General features: G+C 47.6%; 1 protein-coding gene across 2 annotated transcripts; it reads left to right on the top strand.

Annotated features, from left to right (window-relative positions):
* Positions 1-932: 932 nt before the first annotated feature.
* Positions 933-25,213, top strand: rnf213b (ring finger protein 213b). 2 transcript variants are annotated; one of them, XM_011606948.2, is made up of 65 exons: positions 933-1,012; positions 1,352-1,395; positions 1,677-1,817; positions 1,891-2,492; positions 2,568-2,723; positions 2,956-3,125; positions 3,202-3,485; positions 3,562-3,809; positions 3,881-4,087; positions 4,160-4,370; positions 4,447-4,481; positions 4,555-4,720; positions 4,797-4,946; positions 5,027-5,125; positions 5,288-5,416; positions 5,533-5,698; positions 5,782-5,949; positions 6,036-6,185; positions 6,256-6,887; positions 7,008-7,167; positions 7,234-7,451; positions 7,570-7,713; positions 7,790-7,942; positions 8,354-9,602; positions 9,678-9,862; positions 9,958-10,098; positions 10,303-14,049; positions 14,134-14,270; positions 14,346-14,444; positions 14,521-14,633; positions 14,720-14,833; positions 14,918-14,961; positions 15,044-15,336; positions 15,494-15,682; positions 15,764-15,897; positions 15,972-16,147; positions 16,218-16,412; positions 16,609-16,796; positions 16,870-16,990; positions 17,197-17,297; positions 17,375-17,551; positions 17,745-17,890; positions 17,978-18,077; positions 18,228-18,339; positions 18,433-18,634; positions 18,721-18,908; positions 19,115-19,237; positions 19,415-19,516; positions 19,593-19,835; positions 20,002-20,083; positions 20,173-20,207; positions 20,436-20,539; positions 20,636-20,780; positions 20,858-21,023; positions 21,146-21,240; positions 21,348-21,596; positions 21,717-21,849; positions 21,939-22,022; positions 22,104-22,287; positions 22,374-22,575; positions 22,797-22,874; positions 23,049-23,246; positions 23,583-23,672; positions 24,290-24,468; positions 24,981-25,213. In XM_011606948.2, the coding sequence occupies exons 3-65, from the start codon at positions 1,725-1,727 to the stop codon at positions 25,117-25,119; spliced, it is 15,123 nt and encodes a 5,040-aa protein (XP_011605250.2). In that variant the 5' UTR covers positions 933-1,012; positions 1,352-1,395; positions 1,677-1,724; the 3' UTR covers positions 25,120-25,213. The 2 variants fall into 2 exon arrangements, with proteins under 2 accessions (XP_011605250.2, XP_029692766.1); XM_029836906.1 differs by lacking the exon at positions 1,352-1,395 and having other exon boundaries at positions 935-1,012.
* The last annotated feature ends 77 nt before the right edge of the window (positions 25,214-25,290 follow it).

Genomic DNA, 25,290 nt, shown 5'->3' with positions numbered 1-25,290 from the left:
CCGATACCGAATTTATCTCCATATTTGAAGATAACAGGCAGCTCCACTTCTAATTTAACCTGAACAGAACCTGAATATTTCTTTTTCTGTGTCTGTTATTAAAGTTGAAGCTGGCTGTGCATCCGTTTCAAACAATAATTCTCCTCAAGTGGCAATTAGCGCTTATCTGCCTGCAGCTGACAGAATGAACAGCAGGGGGTGCTATAACTGGTACCTGACCTTTGACTTGTCTCTGCGGCGTCTGTTCTTCTGCATGCAGATAAGATCACGGCTCATTGCTCATTATAGAAACCCAAACTAATATTTTACACCAAAAAGTAGGTTTATCATGCTTGGAATTTGAGTTAACTCTTCATGTTAAATATTTTCTGAAGATGTGCAAGATCTTTGCAAAGACTTTAACAAGCTGGAGGACATCTTGCTGAGCTGACAGCCAGGTTCAGGGGCCTGGAGGCCTTTGTGGACGACCTGCATTCAGAGAAGAACCCAGATGCACAGGCTGCAGCATCTGGACCTGAAAGAAAGTTGATGAATCATTGGCAATGATGCATCTGGGCTGCAAATTAAATGCAAGTTTCACGGCCGGAAAGGTCAAATACCAATTGCCTTCCCCCATCTTTCGCTTGGATGCAGTGTTAGTTGTGGTTCTACAAATCTTTCTAAAAACACACTTTTAAGTTTCTTTCTGTCTGAGAAATGAAACCGAAAGGTTTATTTTCAAGCTTAGGGACCGTCAATAATTTAAGAGCTTAAACAAAGGACGAAAAGTCTACTTCGGATGACATTATCTGCCCTTCATCCAGCTAAAGAACTATTTTTGGAGAGTATTATTTTTTCTTGATAACAGATTGACTTCAGGTGGTTTTGTGTGGTAGTTAGTGTTTTAGATAGTGTTTTACCTAAAAGTGCTGGTGAACTTAACGACGGTCCCTGTTAATGTGACCTCACGACTCATCGATTACTCAAACTGGATTCTTCGGCTCAGAGTTGAACAAGTGAGTCGATCACACAGGTAAGTTTTATATTAAGCAGAAAACTATGCTTCAATAAGTGTAACCCTCAATGCTACAGTTGCGCTTGGGTAGTATTTTCACGCCTGCTTTGTAAAAGAGAAGAGCTTTATTATTAGTTGAACAGAATAAACAGCTGGAATGATGCGCACTTGGTTTAAATGATATATTGAATGGTTACTGTCACGCCCATGAGAAACAAATGCGGTCATATATTTGTAATTCCATATGATAATTAGCTGCTCACTTATGGACAGATTTCCAAATCTATTTTTTTATTAAAGTGTAAATGTAGGTATAAAAGTGCTCGCATCTAAACGCTAATATTTGTGTGTTTGAAGGTACTTAGGGACGGGTTTTATAGCTTTTAAAGGATCATTTGCAGGTGAGTTGTTTTTGTCAGTTATTCATTTATTGTCACCGATCTGTGATATAACTGTCTGGTATCAATGTGGGTTCATTCATCCAGTTTATATAAGTTTTCTGATCTGGTTGTCTCCAGTAAGTTTACACCTTCAGTTTCATCTCTCATAAAACCATTCCTTAACAATCAAAACCCTTTTTCAAACATCATTTCCTTTAAATAGGCAACAATTTAAAGACAAAGGCAAGGTTTTTAGGAAGAAGTATGGTAATCTTTTGTTTCGTCCTTGCCTCTTTTACTAGATTTAATACGATGCTGAGAGTTTAGAGAAAGACAAGGGAAGAGTAAAGATGGAGGAGGGAGCAGGAAACAGCCACTCCTCCTCTGGGCCGCAGGGGAAAACAGCTGATGTCAGGCTGAAAAGATCCCGCAGAAGAAACCAGGTAATAAAGCGCATGAAATTACAGGTAAATCAGACTCCAAACCCACCTAAAAACGCACCAATGTGTGTTCCAGAACCAAAGCCCCTCCAGTGTCAACAGGAATGCTCAGGGGAAGGTCAAAAAGAGAGAGAGAAGAAGAAGAAAAGGGAGCAGCTCAAGGGTTAAAGGAGATGCTGAAGGTCCGGCGGTGGACAGTTTGGAGAATTCATCTGTTCCGACACCAGCGGGAATGCAACGCGTGGATCTCCATGAAGGACACCGAGCTGAGGAGACAACAGACCCGAAGATGGTTCACAAGAAGACTCAAACGTGGCACCACGAAGCTGCAGACGCATCCACCCAAACTCTGGTGGTTCGTCGCAGCGACCAGAATACACAGACAGAAGAGCAGAGCGATGCCAACGTCACATGGTCTGACGCCGTCGCGTCACCGCCGCAGGAAGAACAGCAGAAGAACCCAGACCAGGATTCTGCTCAGGCACCAGGGAGAAAGACCGGTGGTGATGATGGAGGGTCACCGAACCCCGCAGAGAGCCCCTCCGTGGGGACGTCATGTGGCGATGGTCAGAAAACGTACGCGATGGTTGTGTCGGCCGGGGGCGAAGCCAAGAGACAGGCTGCCATGGACACCTCTGAAGCCCCACGGGAACCCTCAGAACCGCCCCAAACCCCACGGTGAGTTGACTCTTCCCGCTCACGTCACATCCTGAGTTAAAAGCAGAGACGTCAAAGGCGTGTTTGTGTCCACAGCCGTCAGACCCCGATGACGTCTCCTCCGGGTGCACCCATGTTCACCTTTCACGTCTATGCTCGACTGGACAGGAAGTTCGGGTTCAACCGAGAGTTGGACCAGCTTATTTTGGTTTATGGAGATGAGTACTCTGTACTGCATCTGACGCATTTCACGTGAGTATTCATGGTGGGAAAAGCTCCCCCTGTGCGCGTTAGCGGGCCATCAGATTCAGAATTAAGGAATCTACCATCTGCAACATCTGTAGTCTTTTTCTGGCTGATACGGACACATTTTAAGTGTTGGGAAGGCTTCAGTGCCACCTGTTGTCATTTGTATCTCTACCAGTAGGGGGAGACAGAGGTTTAAATTCAATTTTCAACTTGTTCTTTTAACATTTTTTTGCAGTGGTGAAAAACAGGGACTTTATCTGGTGGAAGCAGAACTCCTTGTTGAAGAAAAATTGATGATGAGAGGCCAATGGTTTTCTTATCGATTTGGCATAAGGCACCGACAAAAACATATAATTGAATTTGCCTCCAGACACATCCTGATTCCATCCAACCAAAACATTAAAGGTAAAACAAGGTAACATCTCGGGATGCCAAGACATGGTGTTACCAATGTCAACGAACCTGCTGCTCTCTCCTGCAGAGCTGCATATCTACGAAGGCTTCATTGGTCGGCAGGAGGAACGCAGTTTATGGAAATCCAGCCTTCAATTGGTTGGGTTGAATAAATCAAAAGCTGATGAGGTGTCAAATGATTGGCATCTGTCTGTGAAACATCTGCTCTGTAGAATATTCCAGAAATGGTCTCCTGCGGAAAAACCCAGCACGGACAACTTGTGCAACGACCTGATACATTTTAGCGACAGCCTCGGTTCTGCACATACCAGGGTGGTGTATCCAGATCGATCACACCCTCCCACGATCATGGTGGGTGGAAAGAAAGAAGGCTTCTAAGTATTTATTCAATTGGGTTCCGGTTCATAAAGGTTCTTTTTATTTACAGGCATCCGAGTTGATCACAGAGACTTTGATTCGCATCCTAAGAAGGGAGCCAAAGGAGGAAATGCCAGATGGCGTGAGGGAGGCGAGCCCTCTCGTTGTGGGTCTCTCGGTTTTCGTGATCGCCAGGAAACTCAGCGTTGACCTCGGGGTGAAAGGCTGGGCTGAGCTGTGTCTCCTGCTGTCCCCTGAGACCCCGATGGACAACACAAGCCTGGAGCTCCTGCCCGCTTCCTTCCCAAACGCACAACAGTGAGGAAGAACGTAACGAACGTAAAGAAATCTTCTATTTGCATCGTCGCCATTCTCCCGTGTCTCCACAGCGTTGTCCTGGGCCTCATCAACCACTGCGCACAGAAGATGGTGTCGGAGGTCATCCTGCTCATCCCTTTGCTCCTCCGGCTCAGGCACCCAGGAGCTGACGCCACCAGGCTGGGTCCAGTTGTGGAAGAGGAAAACTGGTCAGGACTGGAAAACGTCCATTTCCGCCCATTCAGGAGGAACCTGCGGCTCCGCCAGGACAAAAGACAGTGAGTCAATCTCCTCCCGCCGACCGCAGTTGCAACAGGGCTTCTGTAAAAAGCCGCGTTTCATTTTCACAGGAAAGTTCTGAACTTGATCCGGACACATGCGCCGATGGCCAAAGACAGGCCTCTGGTTCTATTGAGCTGGTTAGCTCTGCTGGCGTTTGAGGACCTTCCGGAATTCTCGGATCTTACAGGTGTCCCTGCTGAGCATCTGCTCCAGAGTCTGCTGTACAGGCTCAGGGAATGTGGAGTGGAAGCGAGCAGCAGCGTACAGGAGACCATGAAGGTGGTTACGCCGTTTAAAATCGCACCTTTTCATCCACCGAGCGACTCATTTTGCGGTTCTTTCCCCCCCCACGCAGGGTATCCTGACACGCGTCCTGCTCGGAGCCGACAGGTGAGTCGGCTCAAGGTGTCTCCGATTAGGTGGGTGTTGTTCCCCCTGTAAGGGTTTCACTTTGTGTCTGTAGGATCACTGAGTTTGAAAATATCCAGCAAGCCTTCAAGAGCAGCGTCAGTGTGATGAGGAGCACGTGTGGACTTGTCCGACTCGTCTCTGGTCATCAGACCGCCGTCCTGTCCTTCCAGCTGGTGCTGAGGTTGGCAGAGATCCTGGATGCTGAACGGAGGACCAACGTAATCGTCCTGTCACGACCGTGCTGCTGCCTCCTTATGGACCGGTGCCTCACTGCGTTCCTTTTCTACCTTTTAGGCTTCCGCAGAGGAGTTTGAAGCCTTTAAGAAGAAACTCTTGGAGGACCTTCAGGTCACCCAGCAGCACATGAGGGAGTGGAGAGATGAGCTGCTGCAAAAGCCTCTTGTGACGCCATCAAAAACCCTCACCTACCCAAAGGAAATTGAGGTCAAGGAGTTCAGGATATTTGGTTTGGTTTGTTTATTTGGTGATGAAATGAGAGTTCTCTAATCATTGATATTCTTTAGATGTGGGACGCACTGCTGAGGGTGGAATGCTCTCTTGAAGATGTTTCCTCCTCCTGGAGACTGAATCTAGAAAGAGCCCTGAAGAAGAGGATTTCCAGGGTCAGTAAATGACAGCTCAAATGTCTTCTGGGAAATGTAGTCCACCAAGTCTTCCCATTATTATCTTCATTAAGATTGGAAGTCTGTGGGTTTGTATGTCCAAGGAGAAAGTTTAAGTGTTTCCCTTAAGAAACCTGGTTTGTTCCTCATTGTTTTATGCAGGCCAGTGATGAGGATCAAGTGTTGCTGTGCTGCCTACAGTCGTCTCTGTCAGTCCTAGAGAAAAGCCACCCTGTGGTCCAGGCCTGCTTCAGTGAGCGGTGTCAGTCTGCTGTCGCCTCAATCTGCCAGGTTTGTGATGAAGATCGACTGTTTGCATTTTGTTGCTGTGGTTTTTTACTTCACTTCCAGGACCTGCTGGTGGTGTGAGCTATGAGTGATCAGAGTTGGCTTTTCTGTCTTTGCAGAGAGGGCAAGAGGGAGACCTGATGCAGACTCTCAGCTCCCAGGTCAGCCGTCTCCCTGCTGTCGTCACGTCTGCCTTTGTGCTTGAATCCGCCGCTCGATTCGGGGGCGATCCCGTCACTCAGCTGCTCGATCCTCAGTCTGCCGTAAATCACCTTCTTTCTCAGGGTAATCCACTTTAAACTGTGCTTGTTGATATGCACGTACGTGGTCTGTGTTGTCTGCACTGATGGACTTATCGTCCATTCTAGGTCAGTGGAGGCTGATTCAGGTGGATGACGCTGCAGGACAGGTGATCCACAGCTGTCTGACAGAACTGCACAACTTGCTGGAGGCTCTGCTTGAAGGACATGTGCTCCTGGGACACCTGCAGACCTGCCTTCAATATAAGAACCAGTTTAAAACGCTTTTCCAGCAGTGTAAGTGCCCTAAATGTCAGCAGCATCCTTTCAGGATCACATCATTCATTTGTCCAGGAGAAAAAAGTGTTTTATATCATCCACAGACAAGAAAAACACTAATATCGAGACAGTTCCTGTGGAGGCAGACGTTGTTTTGGCTCAGAGGGAAGCAGACTTAAACCTTTTTATCTTGCGGAAGAAGCAAATAGACACGCTCATCAAGATGATTGGGAAGGTGACGGAAAGCATTACAGGTGGGTTGCACGTGAGCGGCGTGACCTGAATAAATAACAACATTCAGTCACAGCGTTGTCCTCCTCACAGTTCCTGAGATGGCATCTCTGGAGGAGCAACACACTGCAGACCTGAAAGCTGTGAGCCTGAACAGACTGGTGCTCGTTCAGGCCTTTAACCATGACGGGACGCTGGGGAAGAGCGCTCCCCCCCAGGCCCTCTGGTATAGAGCCAGTCTGGACACCCTGAAAATGGCCAACGAGATGCAACGGCTGCACAACAGCAACCTGATTCTGTCCTTCTGGGTCAGGGAGGCTGCGTATTTGGCTTCCTCAAGGAAACCCTGCCCAGCCCCCGTTGCTGCCAGCCTGAAACAAATCTACGAAAACGTCTGGAAACCTCTCCAGGCAAAGTTCTTCCAGCATGCTACCAGCATCGCAAACAGCAGTATCACTTTCCAACAGCTCGATCAGATTCTGCTGGAGAGCGGAGACCAGGGAGATGGTACAGTCTTGAGGAGGGAGCTGAACCTGATGGCAGAGACACTCCGCGATTCCAAGATGTGCATTCTGGAGGAGAACTGGGTGGAGGAGACCCTCAGGCAGATTCAAGAGTATCGATGTCTCTGTGAGGCGGCAGCGGCGGCCGGCGTCATCCTGGGAATCGCTGAAAAAATGAAATTGTCTGGGAGTTTTGATGAAATCACCCCCCTCACCCAGCTGGTAAATTGATGATCCGACATGAAAGTGAAATCCGGATATCAGCTGAATCAAAGAAGTTTCACTTTTCTTGTTTGGAGAAACCGAAACAATGACTGAATTCTGTTTGTGACCGTTTGACAGAGAGAAGATGCTTTTAAGCAGCGGGCCCTGGGGTCCCTGACTGAGGACCTGTTCGCCGCTAAAGCTCAAATCTCCACAGTAACCGAGCAGCAGGCAGTCTGCCTGGAGGAGTTTCTAGCCAGCCAATCTCTGGTCAGCTGGGTCAAAGACAACCTTAAAAGTGAGACCATCTCATCTTCATGCATTTTGCCGGTGATGTCCGCTCACCTTTGTCCTCCCTCTGCAGATAGAAGCGATGTGAAGGTTTATGTGGAGCTGGCCTCCATAACAGCGGGAGAGAACGACACAGAAATCGACAAGGTGGCCTGTTTCCACGATGCGGTGACGGGTTACTCTTCTCTCCTCTACTCCCTCCACCCTCAAGCTGGCTTTCGGGACTTCATGAAGTGTGCTGAGCAGGTTTTTGAAAACCAGTCTAGAGACGAGAGGCTTCCGGATAAACTGGTACTTTATCCCCTGTGTTCAGTCCCTCCATTCATTCACACAGTCACTGTTGCTTTTAAAGAAAATTTAGTGAAGTAAAACTGCAGAGTGAGAATGGCTGAACTGGTTCCTTTTCCAGAGAGAATCCACTCGACTGCTGAGCTGGCTGAAATCGCTGAAGGAGACTCACGGTTCCGTGGAGCAGTCTTCCCTTTCCTTGGCTTCAGCCATTAATGCTGACGGAGTTTATAACATAGGATGGTCGGATGAAAGGACAGAGAAGGTACCCTAGAGATCAGGCAGATATCCTGGCACGTGGGGGAAGCGTCTTTATTTATTACCTTTTCCTGTGTTTGCAGATGTGTCTGCAAAACATGGTCCTGTTGACAGTTAAAAGAGGCAGAGAGCCAAAGACATACAAGCTTGAAGAGCTTCTAGAGCTCCAGAACAAACTCATGCTCATGTCCACCAAAGGGGAGTGCAGCAGAGAACAAGTCTGCCGGTTCACAGAGGTCAGTGACATTTGACATTTGAGGTGACACATTTGAGAAAATGTGTTTTAAAGCAGCAGTTCTCAACTGGTGGGTCGCGGTCCAAAAGTGGGTCTTGGGTGGTTTGTGGACAGCTGGTCAAAAGGGTAAATAATATTAATGTGCATCTTATGTTGGACATGGCTTTTATTTTGTAAAAATAGCTTACAGGTATTTTAAAAGGCACACCTCAGACATGTGCGGCCGCCGTGGTGGCCACGTTAGCTACCAAGTGGTTGACTTTTTATAGGAGGTAAGATGGTGGGACACAAACCCATGACTTAATGACCATGGGAAAATGTAGATCCCGGAGTGAGACCAGTTGAGAACCCCTGTTTTAAAGGACAAATTGAGACGCCACCTTGTTTACATTAATGTCTCGGTGTACTGTAGGTGTTTGAAGGAGTTCAGAGATTGAGCACCATTCTCCTTCACATGCAAACATCCGGCAACATGCTCTTCAGGAGCTGGAGCGCCGAGATCCAGTGTTGCCCACAGCAGCAACCGTGTGTCCGCGTTACTTTCGTGTCCCTGATGGGGAAGGAGATGCTGTACTACGGTGAGGTAACGGAGAAGTTGAGGATGCTCACCAGCTCCATGGACAGATGTCAGGCTGAATGGCACTCCTTCATTGGGGAGATGCGCTCCAAATTCAGCTTGCTCAACCTCTACACCTCGGAGCAGATGGTGTACTTATGCCACTGGGTGCTCAAAGTTTGGCAACTGGCACCAGTTCCTCCACTTTTGCGGCATCTGCTTTTACCCATAAAGCCTCATTGCAGTTTAGCTGACATCAGAGCTGCTTACACCAGTGCGGTCAGTATGAAACCTGATGAAGTGGGAGATGGTGAGTATGCCATAGAAGAAGAAGAAAAGGCTGATGAGGACATACCACATGCTGATGATTTGATGCAGTTTTCATCAGACGATGAAGACGATGACAACATGGAATGGGATTCCATCGGGAAGGATGATGGGTCCGGGCTAGAAAGCCTCTGGTGCAAGTTTAAACGCAACATGGCACAGTTCCTCACCCAGTACTTGGACGTCTCAACTCTGGCGTCCTTCCTGTCTTGTCTGTCTGAACTGAACCAGCAGCACGTTGCCAGAAAGCTCTCCTCATTTCTTCAGGAGGGTAAACCCAACCTCGTGCTTTGTCCCAGTGCAGAGCTTTTTACCAGCACCGTGGGCTTTTACATGGAAAGTCTAGAGCAGCCGCTGCCGTCAGCGGACGAGGTTCTGGTCTGCAGAGAGGACACAACAGAAGAAGAGGTGGAGATCTTCCTTCGCCGAGCTCTCTGCCAAGTATCCCTACAGAAGAAGATCTATTGTCTTGTGAATCCAGGATTGTTGGGCTACGAAGTCAGCGTGGCTGTCGGGGAGTTCTTTGAGGTTCTAAAGAGAAATGCAGAGCCACGTTATCGCTTGATAATAGTAAGTCCTGTTGAGCATCAGCACAGATATGTGCCGTCGTTCTTCAGCAATTACAAAGTTCAGGCTGGCGCGAGTCAAACGCCGGAAGCTGTCGAAAAATATCTGCGTCACCACTTGGCAAAAAATACGCTCCCGCAAAGCGGCGTGGCGCAGGCGTCCCCGGGGGGCCTCTCAGTCTGGATGGTGTCATCGGTGCGACCTGCAGTTGGTAAGACCGATGCTGATAAAAACATCTGTACACACAAAAAGCATGAAGAAAAGAGAATGTGTGCTTCTTTGCCAGGAAAATCTCTTTATGTGGATCGTTTGTTTGAGAAGTTACAGCAAAAAGATCCTAGGGCCAAACGCATGAGGATCAGACTGATCGATCTACACGTCAACAGAGACTCTCTGGTTAAAAGTCTCTCTGAACAACTGGAACCGCTGAGGGAGCAGGACCCCGTTCTCCTGCACGTTGACACTGCAGGAGTGAGTGTTCAGGCCTTTGTCTCTGCAGGCAGGTCGCTCAGTTGTTGGATGGAGAGTTTAAGCTTTACCCAAATGCTTTTATTTAATTCTTCAAGGTTCGTTCCGGTCTGGAGGAGCTGCTGTTCCACCTGCTGGTTTTGGGCTGTTTGAGCGACAGCCATGGCAGGTTGTGGAGAAGGAACGCGTCACACTTGATCACTGTTGAGGTTTTGTTGCCTCCGAAGCAGCCAAAGCAGGTATCATCTTAAGATCGCACTCATGTTTAAAAGAACAGGTTTATTAGGATTAGAATGTTCTAGATTGTGCAAGTAGTTTCCCTGGAGTCACAAATGCAAAATGGGTACAAACTAAAACAAAAGTTAATGTTGGAAAATGTAACTAAATGAATGTAAAATAGATAAATATATAAATGTTGAGTAATTTCTCACTCCTTAACATAGAGACTTGGACTTTTGGATGTTCTGCCTACCATCCAGTGTCGACCTCCAAAAGATGTCAAACAGCTGTTGAACAATAGGGGGCGCCAGATGAAACAGACCCTTGACCCATTGATGGATGAACAAGAGTTTTGCAGTGCGGAGATTCAAAGACCATATCAATACCTGAGGCTCTACAGCAGGAATGAAAACCTGGATCATTTTAGCTACCAGGAAGGATTTAGGGGAGGGGATCCCTTTGATTGCATCCATCACCTTCTGTCCCACTGTGGAATGCAGGATCCATCTTGGGCAGAGTTGAAGAACTTCTCCTCGTTCCTCAATGTGCAGCTGAAGGATTGTGAGAACTCGGTTTTTTGCGATCCAAATTTTCTGGGTAATCAGCTTCCTGGCTTCAAGAACTTCATCGTGAAGTTCATGATTCTAATGGCGAGAGATTTTGCCTCACCATCGTTGAACACATGCGATGAAAGTCCTAGGGTAGGCATGGAGGGCAGCCTCACTGACGACCTATTGGCCTCTCTGACTGTTCGGAAGCGCTGGGAAAATGAGTCTCATCCATACATTTTCTTTAACGCAGACCGATTCTCGATGTCTTTCCTAGGCTTCAACGTGAAAGCGTGCAAAAGACAAAACACTCTAATAGCCATCGATCCTCGGAGTGGGAGAGTTCTGATACAGGATGTGATGTCAGAGAGACTTTTTCAAGATTTGAAAAGACAATGGATTTCTCTCGATGAAGATTTTGACCAGTTGCCCCGGAAGGACAAAATCAGACGAATTTCACTTGTTGTCGGTGCGACAAAAGGGATGTCGGATGGGAACTTTGACCCGGACCCAACATATGAACTGACGGCTGATAATGTGATGAAAATGTTGGCCGTGCACATGAGATTCCGATGTGGAATTCCGGTTGTCATCATGGGGGAGACTGGCTGTGGAAAAACCAGGTTGGTCAGTTTTCTTTGTGCCATGCAGAGGGGGGACAAAACAGTCGAGAACATGGTCCTCGTGAAGGTGCACGGTGGTACCACAGCAGACAGTATCCACAGAAAGGTGAGAGAGGCCGAGGTACTTGCTGATAAGAACCGGCAAGTGCACAAGCTGGACACCATTTTGTTCTTTGATGAAGCCAACACCACTGAAGCTGTTTATGCCATCAAGGAAATCCTGTGTGACCGCTCAATCAACGGTAAACCTCTGCAGGCAGACACCGGCCTGAAAATAATAGCTGCTTGCAATCCTTACAGGAAGCACTCACCTGAAATGGTCGAACGTTTGGAACGTGCGGGTTTAGGATATAGGGTGAGAGCCGACCAAACGCAGGACCGTCTCGGCAAAGTCCCTCTGAGGCAGCTGGTGTACAGGGTTCATCCTCTGCCGCCAAGCATGGCTTCGTTAGTTTGGGACTTTGGCCAGTTGACGGATTCTACAGAGCTGTCCTACATCAGGCTGATAGTGCAGAAGACAGTTGAGGACTACGGCTTACCTGTGGTCTGCAAGGACATCATTTCAGAAGTTCTGAGTGCCTCCCAACAGTATATGAGAGCCCGGAAGGATGAGTGCAGTTTTGTGAGTTTGAGGGATGTGGAGAGGTCTATGAGAGTGCTGGTGTGGTTCTACCAGCACTGCAACCTCCTTTTCAGCAACAGTTCTAATCTCAGTGAGGTGCAGAAAACACTGAAGTGCTTGGTTCTGTCAGTAGGAGTCTGCTACTACCCATCTCTGGTTGACAAAGATCAGTACCTTGCAGTCATTTGCAAGTACTTTCCAACGCCTCTGCACTCCTCAGAAGCGTTGCAAGACGAGATCTCAAATTGTCAAGATACCTTTCTTCAGAACATTAAGACAAGAGAAACAATCGCCAAAAACGTTGCTCTCAAAGAGAATGTGTTTCTCATGGTGGTTTGCATTGAACTTAGGATTCCTCTCTTTCTGGTTGGCAAGCCAGGAAGCTCCAAGTCGCTCGCTAAAACTGTGGTGGCTGATGCAATGCAGGGCCAAAACTCACACACCGGACTCTTCAGAAACCTCAAACAAGTTCATATGGTCTCCTTCCAGTGCAGCCCACACTCCAGTCCAGATGGGATCATAGGAACTTTCAGGAGTTGTGCCCGATTCCAAAGGGACAAAAACATGGAAGAGTACGTATCTGTGGTGGTGCTAGATGAGATAGGGCTGGCAGAAGATTCTCCTCAGATGCCCCTCAAGACACTTCATCCCCTCCTTGAGGATGGTTGCATTGACAGTGACAAGCCAGATCCGCACATGAAGGTGGGCTTTGTGGGCATTTCAAACTGGGCTCTTGACCCAGCAAAGATGAACAGAGGGATATTTGTGTCCAGAGGAGATCCAAGTGAAGATGAACTTGTTGAAACTGCCAATGGAATTTGTGCATCCTCCAAACAAATTCTCCTGAAAATCAAACAACTCTTCCCATTGCTAGCAAAGGCTTTCTCACGAATCTGCGTGGAGACCTCCAAAAATCAGTTCTTTGGTCTGCGAGATTATTACAGCCTGGTCAAAATGCTGTTTGCCACTGTCAAACTGACACAGCAAGAGCCTGATGGCCAACAGCTGGTAGAGGCCATCTTGCGTAACTTCAGCGGACAGCCAGAAGGCTTCAACCCTCTGGTATTTTTCCAGGAGATTGACCAACACCTAATGGAGATTCCCAGACCCAGCACCTTACAAATGGTGCGTAAAAATCTTGACCGCGACACCAACGAAGAAAGCCGCTACCTCCTTTTGCTCACCACCAACAATGCAGCTCTTCACATCCTTCAGCAACAAATTTTTGGCAAAGGGGAAAATCCCCAGCCGGAAATTGTCTTTGGCTCGGGATTCCCAAAGGACCAGGAATATGCTCAAATCTGCCGTAATGTCAACCGAGTGAAAACCTGCATGGAGACTGGGCGCACGGTCATCTTACTCAACATGCAAAATCTCTATGAAAGTCTGTATGACGCTTTAAACCAGTACTATGTTTATCTGGGCAAACAGCAATATGTGGATCTTGGTCTCGGCTCCCATAGAGTCAAATGTAGAGTCCATTCAAACTTTAGACTGATAGTGGCTGAGGACCAGAAGAAGGTCTACGAGCAATTCCCTGTACCCCTCATCAACAGGCTTGAAAAACACAGGTTGGATAGAAGTACTGATTTGGAACCGTGGCAACGCAGAGTTCTCCAGAAACTAATGGAATGGGTTAAGGACTTTTCCGGTGAGGCCTTGGAGGGATTCAGCCTGCCTGATATCTTTATCGGCTACCATGACGATGCTTGTGGCAGCGCTCTCCTGCAAGCACTGGAAAGACGAGCACGAAAAACCAATGACAGCGTTCGGAGCCAGCGACAGCAGGAGAAAGACCAACCCGCTGACTCAAGTGGAAGCAATGGAACGAATCAGAGCCTTCAGATGGACGACGCAATGGAGGTTCAGCTAACTGAAAGAGAACAGGCACCAATAGCGACGAATGGAGACGGACCCACAGAGGCGATGATGGACAAAGAAGTCATAGCTGGATCTGTGGGGGAAGAGGAGGAAGAGGAAGTCTTCAATTTAGCTAAGGGTCTCTTGCTGGACTGTGCCACGCCTGATGCAATGGTCAGGCTCAAATCTTCAGATTTAGCAACTCAGGAGGTGCTGAAGCTCCAGAGGATCTACTTTCAGCAACAACATCACCGATCGCTTCACCATTTCCTGCAGGACCACCTCAACTCATCTCAGAGTTCCAGCAGGTTTTTTGAGGTGCGTCGCAAAATATTTGAGCACTTTTTACTTTTCTCTTCTCCACTTCGCTGACAGTATTGTCTTCTTTCTTATTCTATGCAGGTCACAACCTTTTCCAGCCTGCTAACCAGATCAGACATTAGGTCCATGGGTCAAGCTCTTCAGCTGGATACAGAGAAGATCCTCCTGCTTTCACTTCACCAGTTTGATACCGAGGCCTCTTTCTACAGCAAGATACGGTAAAACCTTTCCGAACATCTGCCTTCTTCCTTGATAGGTTTTCTTTTCTCATCTAATGCTCCTCTCCATTCCAGGAGCTTTCTGCAACGTGCTGACCCGTCCCTTCACATGCTGCTAATCCAGTTGGACCTTGAAGAAGCCCAATGCAGCGATGAGCTCATAGCATCAGCAAAGTAGGGTTCAGTCAGTCCTGCTGATGCTGCAATCAGATATTACACAGTTTAAAGTTTTGACCTCTGGCAATTCCAGGTATTGCACCATGAATTCCCTGGCATCACTGGATGGTCAGGCCTGTTGGGTGATCTTCGTAGTGAAGGTTTCTAGATTCCAAAATTACTGCCGCTACCTTGGTTTCCAAGGAGGTGATTGCTAAGTGGAAATTAACATGAGGAAACGTCACTGGATACAATAATGGTTTTAAACCCACGTTTCATTTTTTAACATAAAGGCGTCTGGCACTCAGTGCACATCGACGACCTGAGGGATCCTGAAGACATGGGCTCGAATCTCTTCAGCTTCTGTGGAACCCTCATCAGCAGCCTATTCTGTCCTGCACCCCCGGGTATGCACAGCACAATACGAAAACCACTCGCTCTCTTTGGATTTCCCGATTCCTTAAATTCCTCAAACAATCTCATTCGCATAGAGCACAATGAAGGCGGAGAAACGAGAAGAAGAGGAGACTTCCAGGTGAGTGCAGATGCTATTTTATTATAGTCATGTCGGTTACCTGTGTAGGTTTTCTAATTTAGTTGTTTTTCCATATTTGCAGACAGAGCAAGCTCACCTCCACAGTCTGTCGTTGGTGCGATCGTGCGTACAAAAAGCCGTGGGTTTGCTCCGGGACACCTGCAGCGTGACCTCTCGGAGCATGCAGCGGATAAACATCCTTCTGACTCTTCTGGGAGCCGCAGGCGGCGAGACAGGAGCTCGCTTCCAGGAGGTGCTGTTGGCTCGAATGGTGGAGGCGCTGACAAAGAAAGAAGAGATGATGGCCTCTCCTAGAGACTGGGTCAGCACACAAGCCAAAAAACGGCAGGCTTTGCAGGAAGGGGGGACGCTCAGGTATGGCCGTACAGGGAGGAAATGTTTCATTGGGGTTTCTTAACTGTAAATTTGTAATAGCTGCTTTGGGAATCCCGACTGTGCCCCGTTTGCGTGATGTTTGCTGTATTTGGCGCAACAATCGATCTGACGTAGTTTTTCTGCCCTTCTCTGCTAGACATACCCTGTGGCGCCACCTTCAGTGCGTTGTGACTCCATTGTTAGCCAGCATGGTGGAGGTGATGGACCGGTTCGCCAACCTGGAACTGCTGTCTGATGGCAATCTCAGTTGTGGACTGGTTGAACTGTGGCTGAACATCCTGGCGGATTCACAGATTTTAGACCTGACAGCTTCCCAAAAGCCCAGGTACCGTGGCACTCCTTCAACAGTTCCAACAATGCATTCAAATCCTTAACCAGGAATGAGTCTGTGTGTTGTGTCTTGCAGTCAGACAGACCAGGAAGTGCTTGTGCAGCACTACTTTGTGTTGGACGGTGGAGAACATCACTGCGCTGCTGCATTCAGCTGGCTCCTTAAGCTGCACCTGGAATGTCTGTGGGAAGAGTCGGAGTTCATTCCAGGTTTGTCTCGTTTAGAAGAAAGATTTAAAAAAAAAAGATAACTCCCTGAACGCCCTGAATTTTGGGCTCCGCAGCAAAGCAAGAAGGTGACGACAGCAGGATCCTCCAGTTTGTGAGTTCCTTCAACAACGGCAGGCTGGGACGTCTTTTCCAGACGCTCTCGGCTGAAGACAAAGCTCAGTATGGTCGCCACTACCTGCAGGACTTTTTGCTGCTGTCTCTGAAGATCAAGACAAAGGATGAGCTCATGGTACCTTCATGAAGTGACACATTGGGTAGAACACATGACAGCAGGCGTGATCTTCCCATCTCTTGTCCAGGTGTTCTTCAGGGCCACGTCGGGTTGTGTGTCTGAGCTTCAGGCGTCCATGGGAGTCAGCAGTGACCTCTCCCCAGCGTGGATCCTGGCCGCAGCCAGACGTTTCGCCCCTAGACTGGACGCTCTCCAGCACGTCCTCCTGCTGCAGCCCCAGTTGGTCACTTCCATCACACCGCAGGGGTCACGGCAAGAAATGGTGAGAATGAGGTTCTCATTTTCATTGCTCATCATCTTCAGCTCAGGCCGTCCATCCAGCCTCATTTGTTGCTAACGTCTCTCTGTGGCGCCTTCAATTATGTTCAATAAAGCGTGCTTTAAGCATAATCTCATCCTGCATCCCTTTTCCTTCACATCTTCCTGTATCTGTTAACCGTCTGCTGTGTTTCTGGCAGATCGAGGACATCTTGGCTCTTGGTGTTTGTGTCGAACAGGCCAAATCTCTGCTTGTGACATCCTTGCAAGAGTGCCAGGAGTTTGTGAGCAGGGTGGAGTATTTGCAGCCGTGTCTGGAGCGAGCATTCGGACAGAAATACAGATCTCTCTGCAGCCGTGGCTGTCTGCAAGAGTTGGACTCCATCAGGTGGGTCTGAGGGAACTTAATCAGCCTTAAGAGGAGTTTTTTCCCATATAAATAGCATAGTATGTTCTCTCAGGTCCCTCTGGCATGGAGTCCTGGGGGTCGCATCCTTTATCCAGCACATCATTTTCAAACTGCCTCAAAGTGACTCCAGACTTACTAAAGTGGCGTTAAAACACTGCAACATTTACCTCAAGGTAAGCATAGCGCTTTAATCCCTTCATCCTGAAGGTTTGCAAAAGCTTTCTGCTCTGCTCGCTGTGATGTTTGACACGTAGCGACTTCATCAGCAGAAACCCTTTTAGCATTTAGATTTGAAAACAGCCGACCGAAAAAGAAAAAAAGAATATCAACAAAAATAAGGCGCTTGAGGGATGAGTGACTCTTTTTGACCGTCTGACAGCTGACGAGCGAATCACCTGACGTTCGGAGTGTGGTCACACTGGAGCGGCTGATCCGGATCCTCAACTCCCTTCATGAAGAGTGCATTCACCCGGACCTGAGGTCGTGATCTGCCTGCATATTATCTGAATGTATACAAACGCCATCGCTGAACCGGTCTGCCGTTCTGTCACGTGCAGGTTCGGCGTTTCCTGCCCAATCTGCTTTGAAGAGTTCACGAAGCCTTCCGTCCTGCCCTGCCAGCACATCACCTGTTTGCCATGTCTCCAACGTTACCTCCCGTCACACAGACGCTGTCCTACCTGTAGGATGGAGCTGCCGCTGAACTTCAACCCCACTGTTTCTCCCAACGTTGAGTGAGTTGGGAAAAAAGCAGAACTTTAAGCACCAACCAGATGGGTTCTTCATTATGACCTTGGCTCTTCTGTTAAACTCGAGTCTTTCCTGTCTTAAGAGAGTTCAGACTCTGAGAGATGTAACTTGAGGCCACTGTGGATGCTGGAGGAATAAAATCCATTGAATTGTCTACCGGATCTTTTCCTGATTTAGGGCGGCCCTTCAGCAGCAGGCAGCCATCCGGGACTACTGTAACGGCTTCTTCCTGGAAGTGGTGTCCAGGTTCTGTCTGTCAGAGGGACAACAGCCTGCAGAAGGAGTGGTGGAGCTGCTCTTCTCTCTCCTCGTCTTTGCCAACGGTCTGCAGGGGGGAAACCGGTCAACAATAAAGACGCTAAATGTAAAACGCACACATTGAACTGTTTTTATCGTTTTGCGTCACGCAGGAGATGTTTACAGGACCAGGGAGCTGACGCCATTCTTGCAGTGTGTGGATAACAGTCCGGTGGTGCGATCCGTGCTGCCAAAACTGCTGATGCAGCACAGGTGAGCACAGGTGGAGGGAATCGTGACACGCACAAGATCTGCAGCTCAAACGAGCACATTAGATGGTCATTTGTATTCCGACCATCTTTAAATCCTCAGTCAAGAGTGTTTATTAGTCCTTGAGTCATGGCGAAAATGGTGTGTTGACAGTTTTGACCAGGTGAAGGTTCACATTCAGACTTACCTGAAGAATCTGGAGGAAAACCTCCTGAGCCGTGAAGATAAAACCCAACTGTACCTGCTGTTTGTCAACTGCTTCCAGGTGAGTGTCAAGCATGTCTTTGGGGCAGTTGTCATACTGGTGTTAGTTGTGCTTTGCGTTTCTATATTATTGGTGTAATTTTATTGCTTCCAGGACTCGCTGATGTGCTCCGAAGCAAGAGAAACGGAGAGTAAAGAGCAGCAGAGACAAGAAGACATTCGATTCCTGAGCCGGTTCGCCAGGAAACAGACTCCAGACAGGCAAGAAGACCACGCAGAGTTCCTGCTCCACTTAGCCAAGCTGAGGATCTGCCTGAACTCCGCAGCCTTGCAGCTGGAAAAAGCTGCTGATCAAGGTGTGTGACGTTCCCTGCCGCACATCAGTTCAGAGGGACGCTGGTCTGAAAAGGTTACAAATCCTCTGTTTGTTGGTGGGATGTAGGCAGAGATGATGTGGATGCTCAGTATCTGCAGCAAGTGAAGGCGGTGTGTGAGTACTCTGGTAACAACTGGTACCGGGTTTACCTGCTTCGAGCTGTCCACAGACTGTCGGGTGTCGACTGCGTCCTGTCCCTGATGAATTGCCCACAATGGAGATGGGTCTTCCCTCCAGAGCTCCTTCGACTTCAGGTATCTGGAATGTGTCTATATTGCTAACTGAACTGCTTTGCCCGTGTTTTTTTTTCTGCACTTGTGAAGACCACTAATGCTCTGATTCCATCAATTAACACCTAAATGGTTGCAAAACTGTTGCTCTCATTCCTTCAACTGAGTACTGTTCCCAAGCCCATTCAATGCAAATCATCGTATTGGTGGATATTTTCTTTTTCTTTAAGCTTATGAATCCAACAAGCGTGGATCAGTTCCTCTGCTGTGGGACATCATACCAGGCCGTAAGAAATGATGTGGCCACGTTTACACTGGATCCTGGGGCTAAAGACGCTGTCGCAAAAATAGAGGTCAGACAGTCATGTACAAAAGAAATTACAGTACTGTTCCTCTAATAACCGCTAGAGGTCAGAGATGTTACATAACCAAAATGTCTTGAGTTCTGTTTCTTTGAGCTTTACTGAGTGATTCATTTAATATTCATCACTTTCCCCTGTACCTGTTTTGTATTCCTCTTTTCTTTCCAGAAGCTGAGAGGTCCTCAGGTCAGCCTCCTGGCCTTGGCCTTGTTCAGACAGATCACTTGCCGCTACAAGTCACATGTTGCTGCCATACGTCCATCAGAGCAGGTGATGCGTGCTTGGTGTCTGGATTCAGTACTAAATTTACTCCCTGTGTTGAACTTGTTCATCTATGAACTTACAGGAGAGAAACAGACTGGAAAACCTCCTTAAAGGATTCCGTTTGAACGACTACAGGGACTTCTGTGCTGCACTCCTGTCCAATCAGATCGGAGGAGCGGGCTCGAGCCTCCGTGTGGACGCAGGCCTTTCGATTCAGAGACAGATCCTTCTGGAGTTGCTTGTTCATCTGGACTCAGTGCTCCTCACTGGAAATCTCCTACTTGTTCCTCTGAAAAAGATTGCCTTCCAGCCTCAGACCGTTACTGTAAGTTACATGTTTCTTGGCACAGGTTTTATTCACGCAGCTACCACATGATAGGGTCATTCCAAACTCCACTAGACTTATGTCATTAAAAATCCACACTGTGTGAACACTTTCTACTCAATCTGCATTCAAATTAAAGCTACGTTGTCCTAAATGTTCCTTCAAGCACTCTTTTCTGCCGACGATGGCTGACAATCACACGAGTGAAGCCAGAGAATGGTTAAAAAAGGAGAAGCTGCAAAAGTACTGTGAGTATTTATACAGACAGGCAGATTTATGCCGTCCTCCACCAACCGGCATCACGATTTATGACTGTTTTTCTTTCCGTCCCACGCAGACTGCGCAAATGGACATCCTTGTTTTGTGGGAGAGGTAGGAACCTTTTTTGTTTATCTCTGACAGGAATTGGTAGATGTGAGTTATTTACTGCCCATCAGTGCTGGAGGATGGTTACAAAATCACTGCAGGTCATCAGCAGTCGCCTAAAGGCGCGGCTGCACCGCCACCACATCTGAATTCATTTTATCTTGAAAGCTCACTATAGAAAAATCATTTAAGAGGTTGAGTGAATGTTTCGAACTATTCTGTGTTTTTCCACAGTGCGGTAAACCAGTAGTTTTAGCAAAATGTCCAGACTGTGGACAACCCATCGGCGGCTTGAACCATAATGCTGTCCAGGGCTTTACTACAGACACAAGACTTGGGTAAAAACCAGGAAGCGTCGTCCTGCTGGGTTTGAGGTCGTAGAATTGGGTTTAATTCGCTCTGTCGTCCTATTTTGTGTGTGTTTCAAATGGCAGAGATCAAACTCGGACTGGCCACATACTGGGAGAGGCGTATCGGAGGACAGACGCGCCTGAGAGACAGATGCTATATGCTCACTCTTGCATCCTGCGACTGCTCACACACCTGGCGATGATCCAGGGCGCCATAAGAAATCAAAGAGTGAGACGTTGTCAGTGTTGCACGAGTGGCACCAATGACCTGATGCCATAATCTCGTGGTACTCTGATTTGTTGTAGAGTGTTGCTGAAATGATCCACCCCAGACCTGCTGACGTGACCGGTTTTCTCTGGAACCACCTGGAGAAAGACATGCGTGTTTTGGGTCACACCCTGGATCAGAACCTGGACAACACAGCGATCACGGTTCATCTGATCCTTAGAGCCTGTGCTGAAGGCACCATAGGTGACCTTCCCGAGCATGTTCTCCTTTCACACATGCACACACACTGCTGAGGAACATTTGTTCTACAGGACGAGATGTTCTAGAGTTGACAGGTGAAATCCCTCTGCTCATTGTTAACAAAGGTTCTCGTCATGGAGGATTGGATCTGTCGACCCAACAGAGACGACAACAGTGGGAGAAGCTTGTTTGCGATTCTGCCATCAGCCCAGTCCTTCAGGTATGAGCCCGGAACAGGCGGTCCGTCACACACACACAGGCACACGCACGCACACACACCCACTTACTCCAGATATTCGGAAGCAGTTTCTCTGTGATTATTTCCAGGATTTGCAGCAGAATCTGGCTGAAGCTCAGAGAAGCATCAGTACAGGTGATGAAATGGTAGGAAGTCCCCTATTAAATAGTCTGCACAGAGACCCCACGACCATGCTGTCCCTCCCTACCGATTGCCCGACGAACCGCTCTTCTTTCTGGACTCTACCTGAGAATATGACCGTGGAGCGTTTCAGTCAGCTGGTGGGACAATCAGCAAGGCACAGCTCCTTAGGCCTGCTCACCATGTTCCTCCAAAAGGTTCTGCTCTTTTTTTATATTCAGTTGGTACCCTAGTGGCAGGTTGCAGTACAGATCTTTAACTCCTCCCCCATACCGATCAGATCAGTAATAATTGAACACTTCTCCTGGAACTCCCAGATACACTGTGTGAAGCAGCTTCATCACCTGCCTGAGCTGGCTGCGCTCCAGTCCGACCTGCTGAGAATCTTTCCTCGGACATCAGACCACAGCTCACAGACCATCGCTGAGGTGTTGCAGAACATGCCAGCAGGTTTGTCCAACACCCGTAAAATAACAACAGCCGGACTGTTGTGCAACAATGATGTAATACAAACCGGGATTTCCTCTCCTCCCCTTCAGGATACCAGCAGAAGACGCTGGTGGGAAGAGTGGAGAGATTCATCAAGGTGTGGAACAGCCTGAAAGCAGAGGTGGCAAACAACGGTAATGTCCAGAGGACTTCAGGACTATCGAGATGTTAGTTGGTAGAAACCGTAAATGTGCACGTGTGTGAATGATATTCAGCCACAGATCTGGGGGTGGAGGTTCAGCTGTGTGAAGTGGAGATGAAGAAAGACAGCTCTGGAGAGTTTCTGAAACCTTGTCGTCGCGGACCTGGTTCGTGCCTCCGAGTTCTGCTTGGGCTGTTGTTGAACACTCACAACAGCCTGGTGAGACAGGCCAGAGAACTGAGTGGGCAGGACGACAGGTCAGCAATTCGGGTGGAGTGAGAACTGTCAAAAACCGCAGGTTCAGAGAGGCTGGTAGATATCCGCTCCTCTTCTCTCCCCTCAGGGAATACATTGTTCCTTTGGAGAAGACATCAGAGACCCAGCTGGCCCTGTGCCATCCAGAGAGAGAGCTGCTGCCTCTGGTTCTGGCCCACTGCCACTACACCCTAAAGAAAGGTGGTGAGACAGGCAGCAGCTACGATCTGCCAGCCATCCAGATGCAACTGGTGCGACGGTTTCTGGCTGGAAAACCACTTATCCAAGCGGTAAAGACCAAATAAACTAAATAAAATAATATAAATAAACTAAATAAATAAATTCTGTGTTATTATCCACGAGTACCCAATCCACCTCATGAAGCAATTAGCATAGCTGCCACAAACTGAAGCATTTCATGTCCACACAACAGAAGCAAACGCCTCTAAATCCTAAAAACAATACACGATATCAAAGATTCTGCTCCTTTTTCCTTTCTGATCAAATTTAGGACACCTCGAGGTACCTAAACAGACGCCTGCAGGACTTCTCTGTGGTTCTGGACGAGGTCAGGGGCAAGATACATCAGGTAAAGATTTCACTGCAGTTTAACGGCACCAAAGTGTTCGCCAGGAACCGAGCAATGCCAGGCTAAGAACGCTTCCTCTGTGGGATTTTGCAAGGACAGTTTTGTTAGAGGTCAAATGCATTCCTTCCAGTTCGTCTCGCAGGCCTGCTGAAAGCTTCCATGTCTGTCCTGCAGGCACCGTTGAAGGGCTCCGTGTGCGGCGCCATAAGAACTGTGCTGCGGTCATACACAGATGTGTGTGACGCCGTCTTTGTGCTAGAGATTGGCCTTCGCTTTCTCGCCAAGACAGGCGGGGATCCTCAGGGGCAGCTTCTCTCCTTCCTTACCGATTCACTGCAGTTGGACTCCCAGGTTTCCAGCTCCGTAGCCAAGGTAGGAACCTCTAAAGCGGTGGCTGTTTCCATCCCAATGCTGCTATGCCAAGAATGTTGATCTAATTTTACATCACCCTGTTTTGCTCCACACCTGCTCAGGGTCCACTGGAGTTAAACGTCTCTCATCATCAGATCATATTTTTGCAGTTTTTAGTCAGCCAAATATAAATACGATTGCATTTATGCCTCTAAAGTATCGCCTGACCTTCATTTTCTTGCTGTGATAAGGCAAAGTTGACTCTGCAGATTAGCAGAATGAACAGGTTTTGCAGGTTTTCTAGACAGAAAATATACCTTAAGCTGAATTGGACCAACAGTTTGTGACTTTTTTCAGAGTCTCAGTGAGAGCAAATTGAAGCACAGCATATTCACCTGGCAGCTCCTCACATGTTGGAAATCTGAGCTGATTCTTCAAAGAAACCAAGTAGGTATTGAAATAGTTGCCCCATTCCAGGTGTAACAGACTAGAAGTGTATTGTTCCCATCAGAACTGTTCTCTTTGTTTTCTTGAATCTTTCTTTCATTAAAAAATAAGCAGACCCTTCCAAGACAGTAGGTTTTTTTTTTTTTAGGAAAATGGTAAAAGAGATTTAGAGGAACCAAAAATATGCTTGGCAATGAATTGTACAGAATTTTAACATGTCTGGGATTAAAATTACATCAAGATTTAGACTTTAACAAATTACTGAAAAGTCATTCCTGGTTACTGATGTCTGGTAAGCATCTGTATGTAAGATCTATTCAATGACTAGAGGGTAGCTTAATGGGGTTCTACATGTGGGCTTTATTCAGGTTTATTTGGATGTTTCATGTTTACAGCTCCCTGTGTCATGTTGGAGTTTGGTTTCTATTCAGATTTTTGAAGAAAAGTCACCTAATGTGACTTACTGGCCTTTTTTTTAGTTTTGCCAAGTCTTAAAATCACAGAGTTCCATTTCTACACCCTAATCTCCTCATAGCGCCTTCTGACATGAGAAGCTCCCAGATACCACGTTGGTATCACTGCGCTGAACTTTAAATTCACCCCCTCGATGTGTTCAGGACCCATTTCAACGGCTGCCCTCAGAGTTCCAGCAGAAGCTGTCTGAGGCTGAAGAGGGAGGGCTGAGGCCGTTCCTCGCCATCGCCGATGTCGATGCTTTCGCTTTGGAGCTGCATGAAGTTCTGCTGCTGAAGACAAGCAAGGCTTTGCCTGATGAAGGGTACCAACCCCACTGGGAGTAAGCCAAAGCCCTTTGCATTCACTCACCCATAAAGAAAACACAACTAGCTCCCATTTGTGACTTTGGCATGTGTGATGCCAAATGGCAAAACCATTCTAAAAATATTTCTGGTTGGGTTTTTTTTTGTTGTTCTGTTTTTTTTAATACAAATTTATTTTAGGCTGGTGTGTAAGAAGTGTGCCTATTGTCGGTTCAAAGATTACCACCCCGGTGGGAAGGAATCCATTGATCCTAGACAGCTATAATCAGAGTAAAGTGTGGAGGTCTCACCCAGCATTCTCCTTTAGATTTGGAGCCTTTTGACACCCATGACAAGAGTGTGACCCCCCTCAGGGCAGCCATCTGTCAGTGGGAAGCAGCTTAAGTCGTATCCCCTCGGCCACAGGTCATGTTGAAAAAGCAGCTGGCCAGGGAAATGAATAGGAATGCTTGTGGTGAAAACAATAGATGCACCACCATAGTTATGTTCTCTGTGCCTCACACCCTCTCCCCTCTCTCTCTCTGTACAGCATCAGGTCCATCTTAGAGAGCCGTTTGGACCAAAAGAACCTTCCACCTCTTCTGGGATTGGAGGTTTTACCAGAAGACATCACCCTTGGACAAGGGGCTGATGTGTGGAGGGCAGCTGTGAAGTTTAAAAGAAGATGATGATCCATTCCAATTGTTCTTTTCAAAAAAATAAGTCTACATTTTTAAATGTTGTCAATGTTTCTTATTAAAGAGGAATTTGATGAAGCCTTTACATGTCACCTTTTGCAAAGTCAACCAAACCACTATCTGAGCCATGCCCCTTAAGAGCGGGAGGATAGACTGACACAT

Source organism: Takifugu rubripes, chromosome 1 (assembly GCF_901000725.2).
Source record: "Takifugu rubripes chromosome 1, fTakRub1.2, whole genome shotgun sequence".
Taxonomy (NCBI): domain Eukaryota; kingdom Metazoa; phylum Chordata; class Actinopteri; order Tetraodontiformes; family Tetraodontidae; genus Takifugu; species Takifugu rubripes.
The sequence above is the reverse complement of the archived record's forward strand: the minus strand, read 5'-3'. Positions and strand labels throughout refer to the sequence as shown.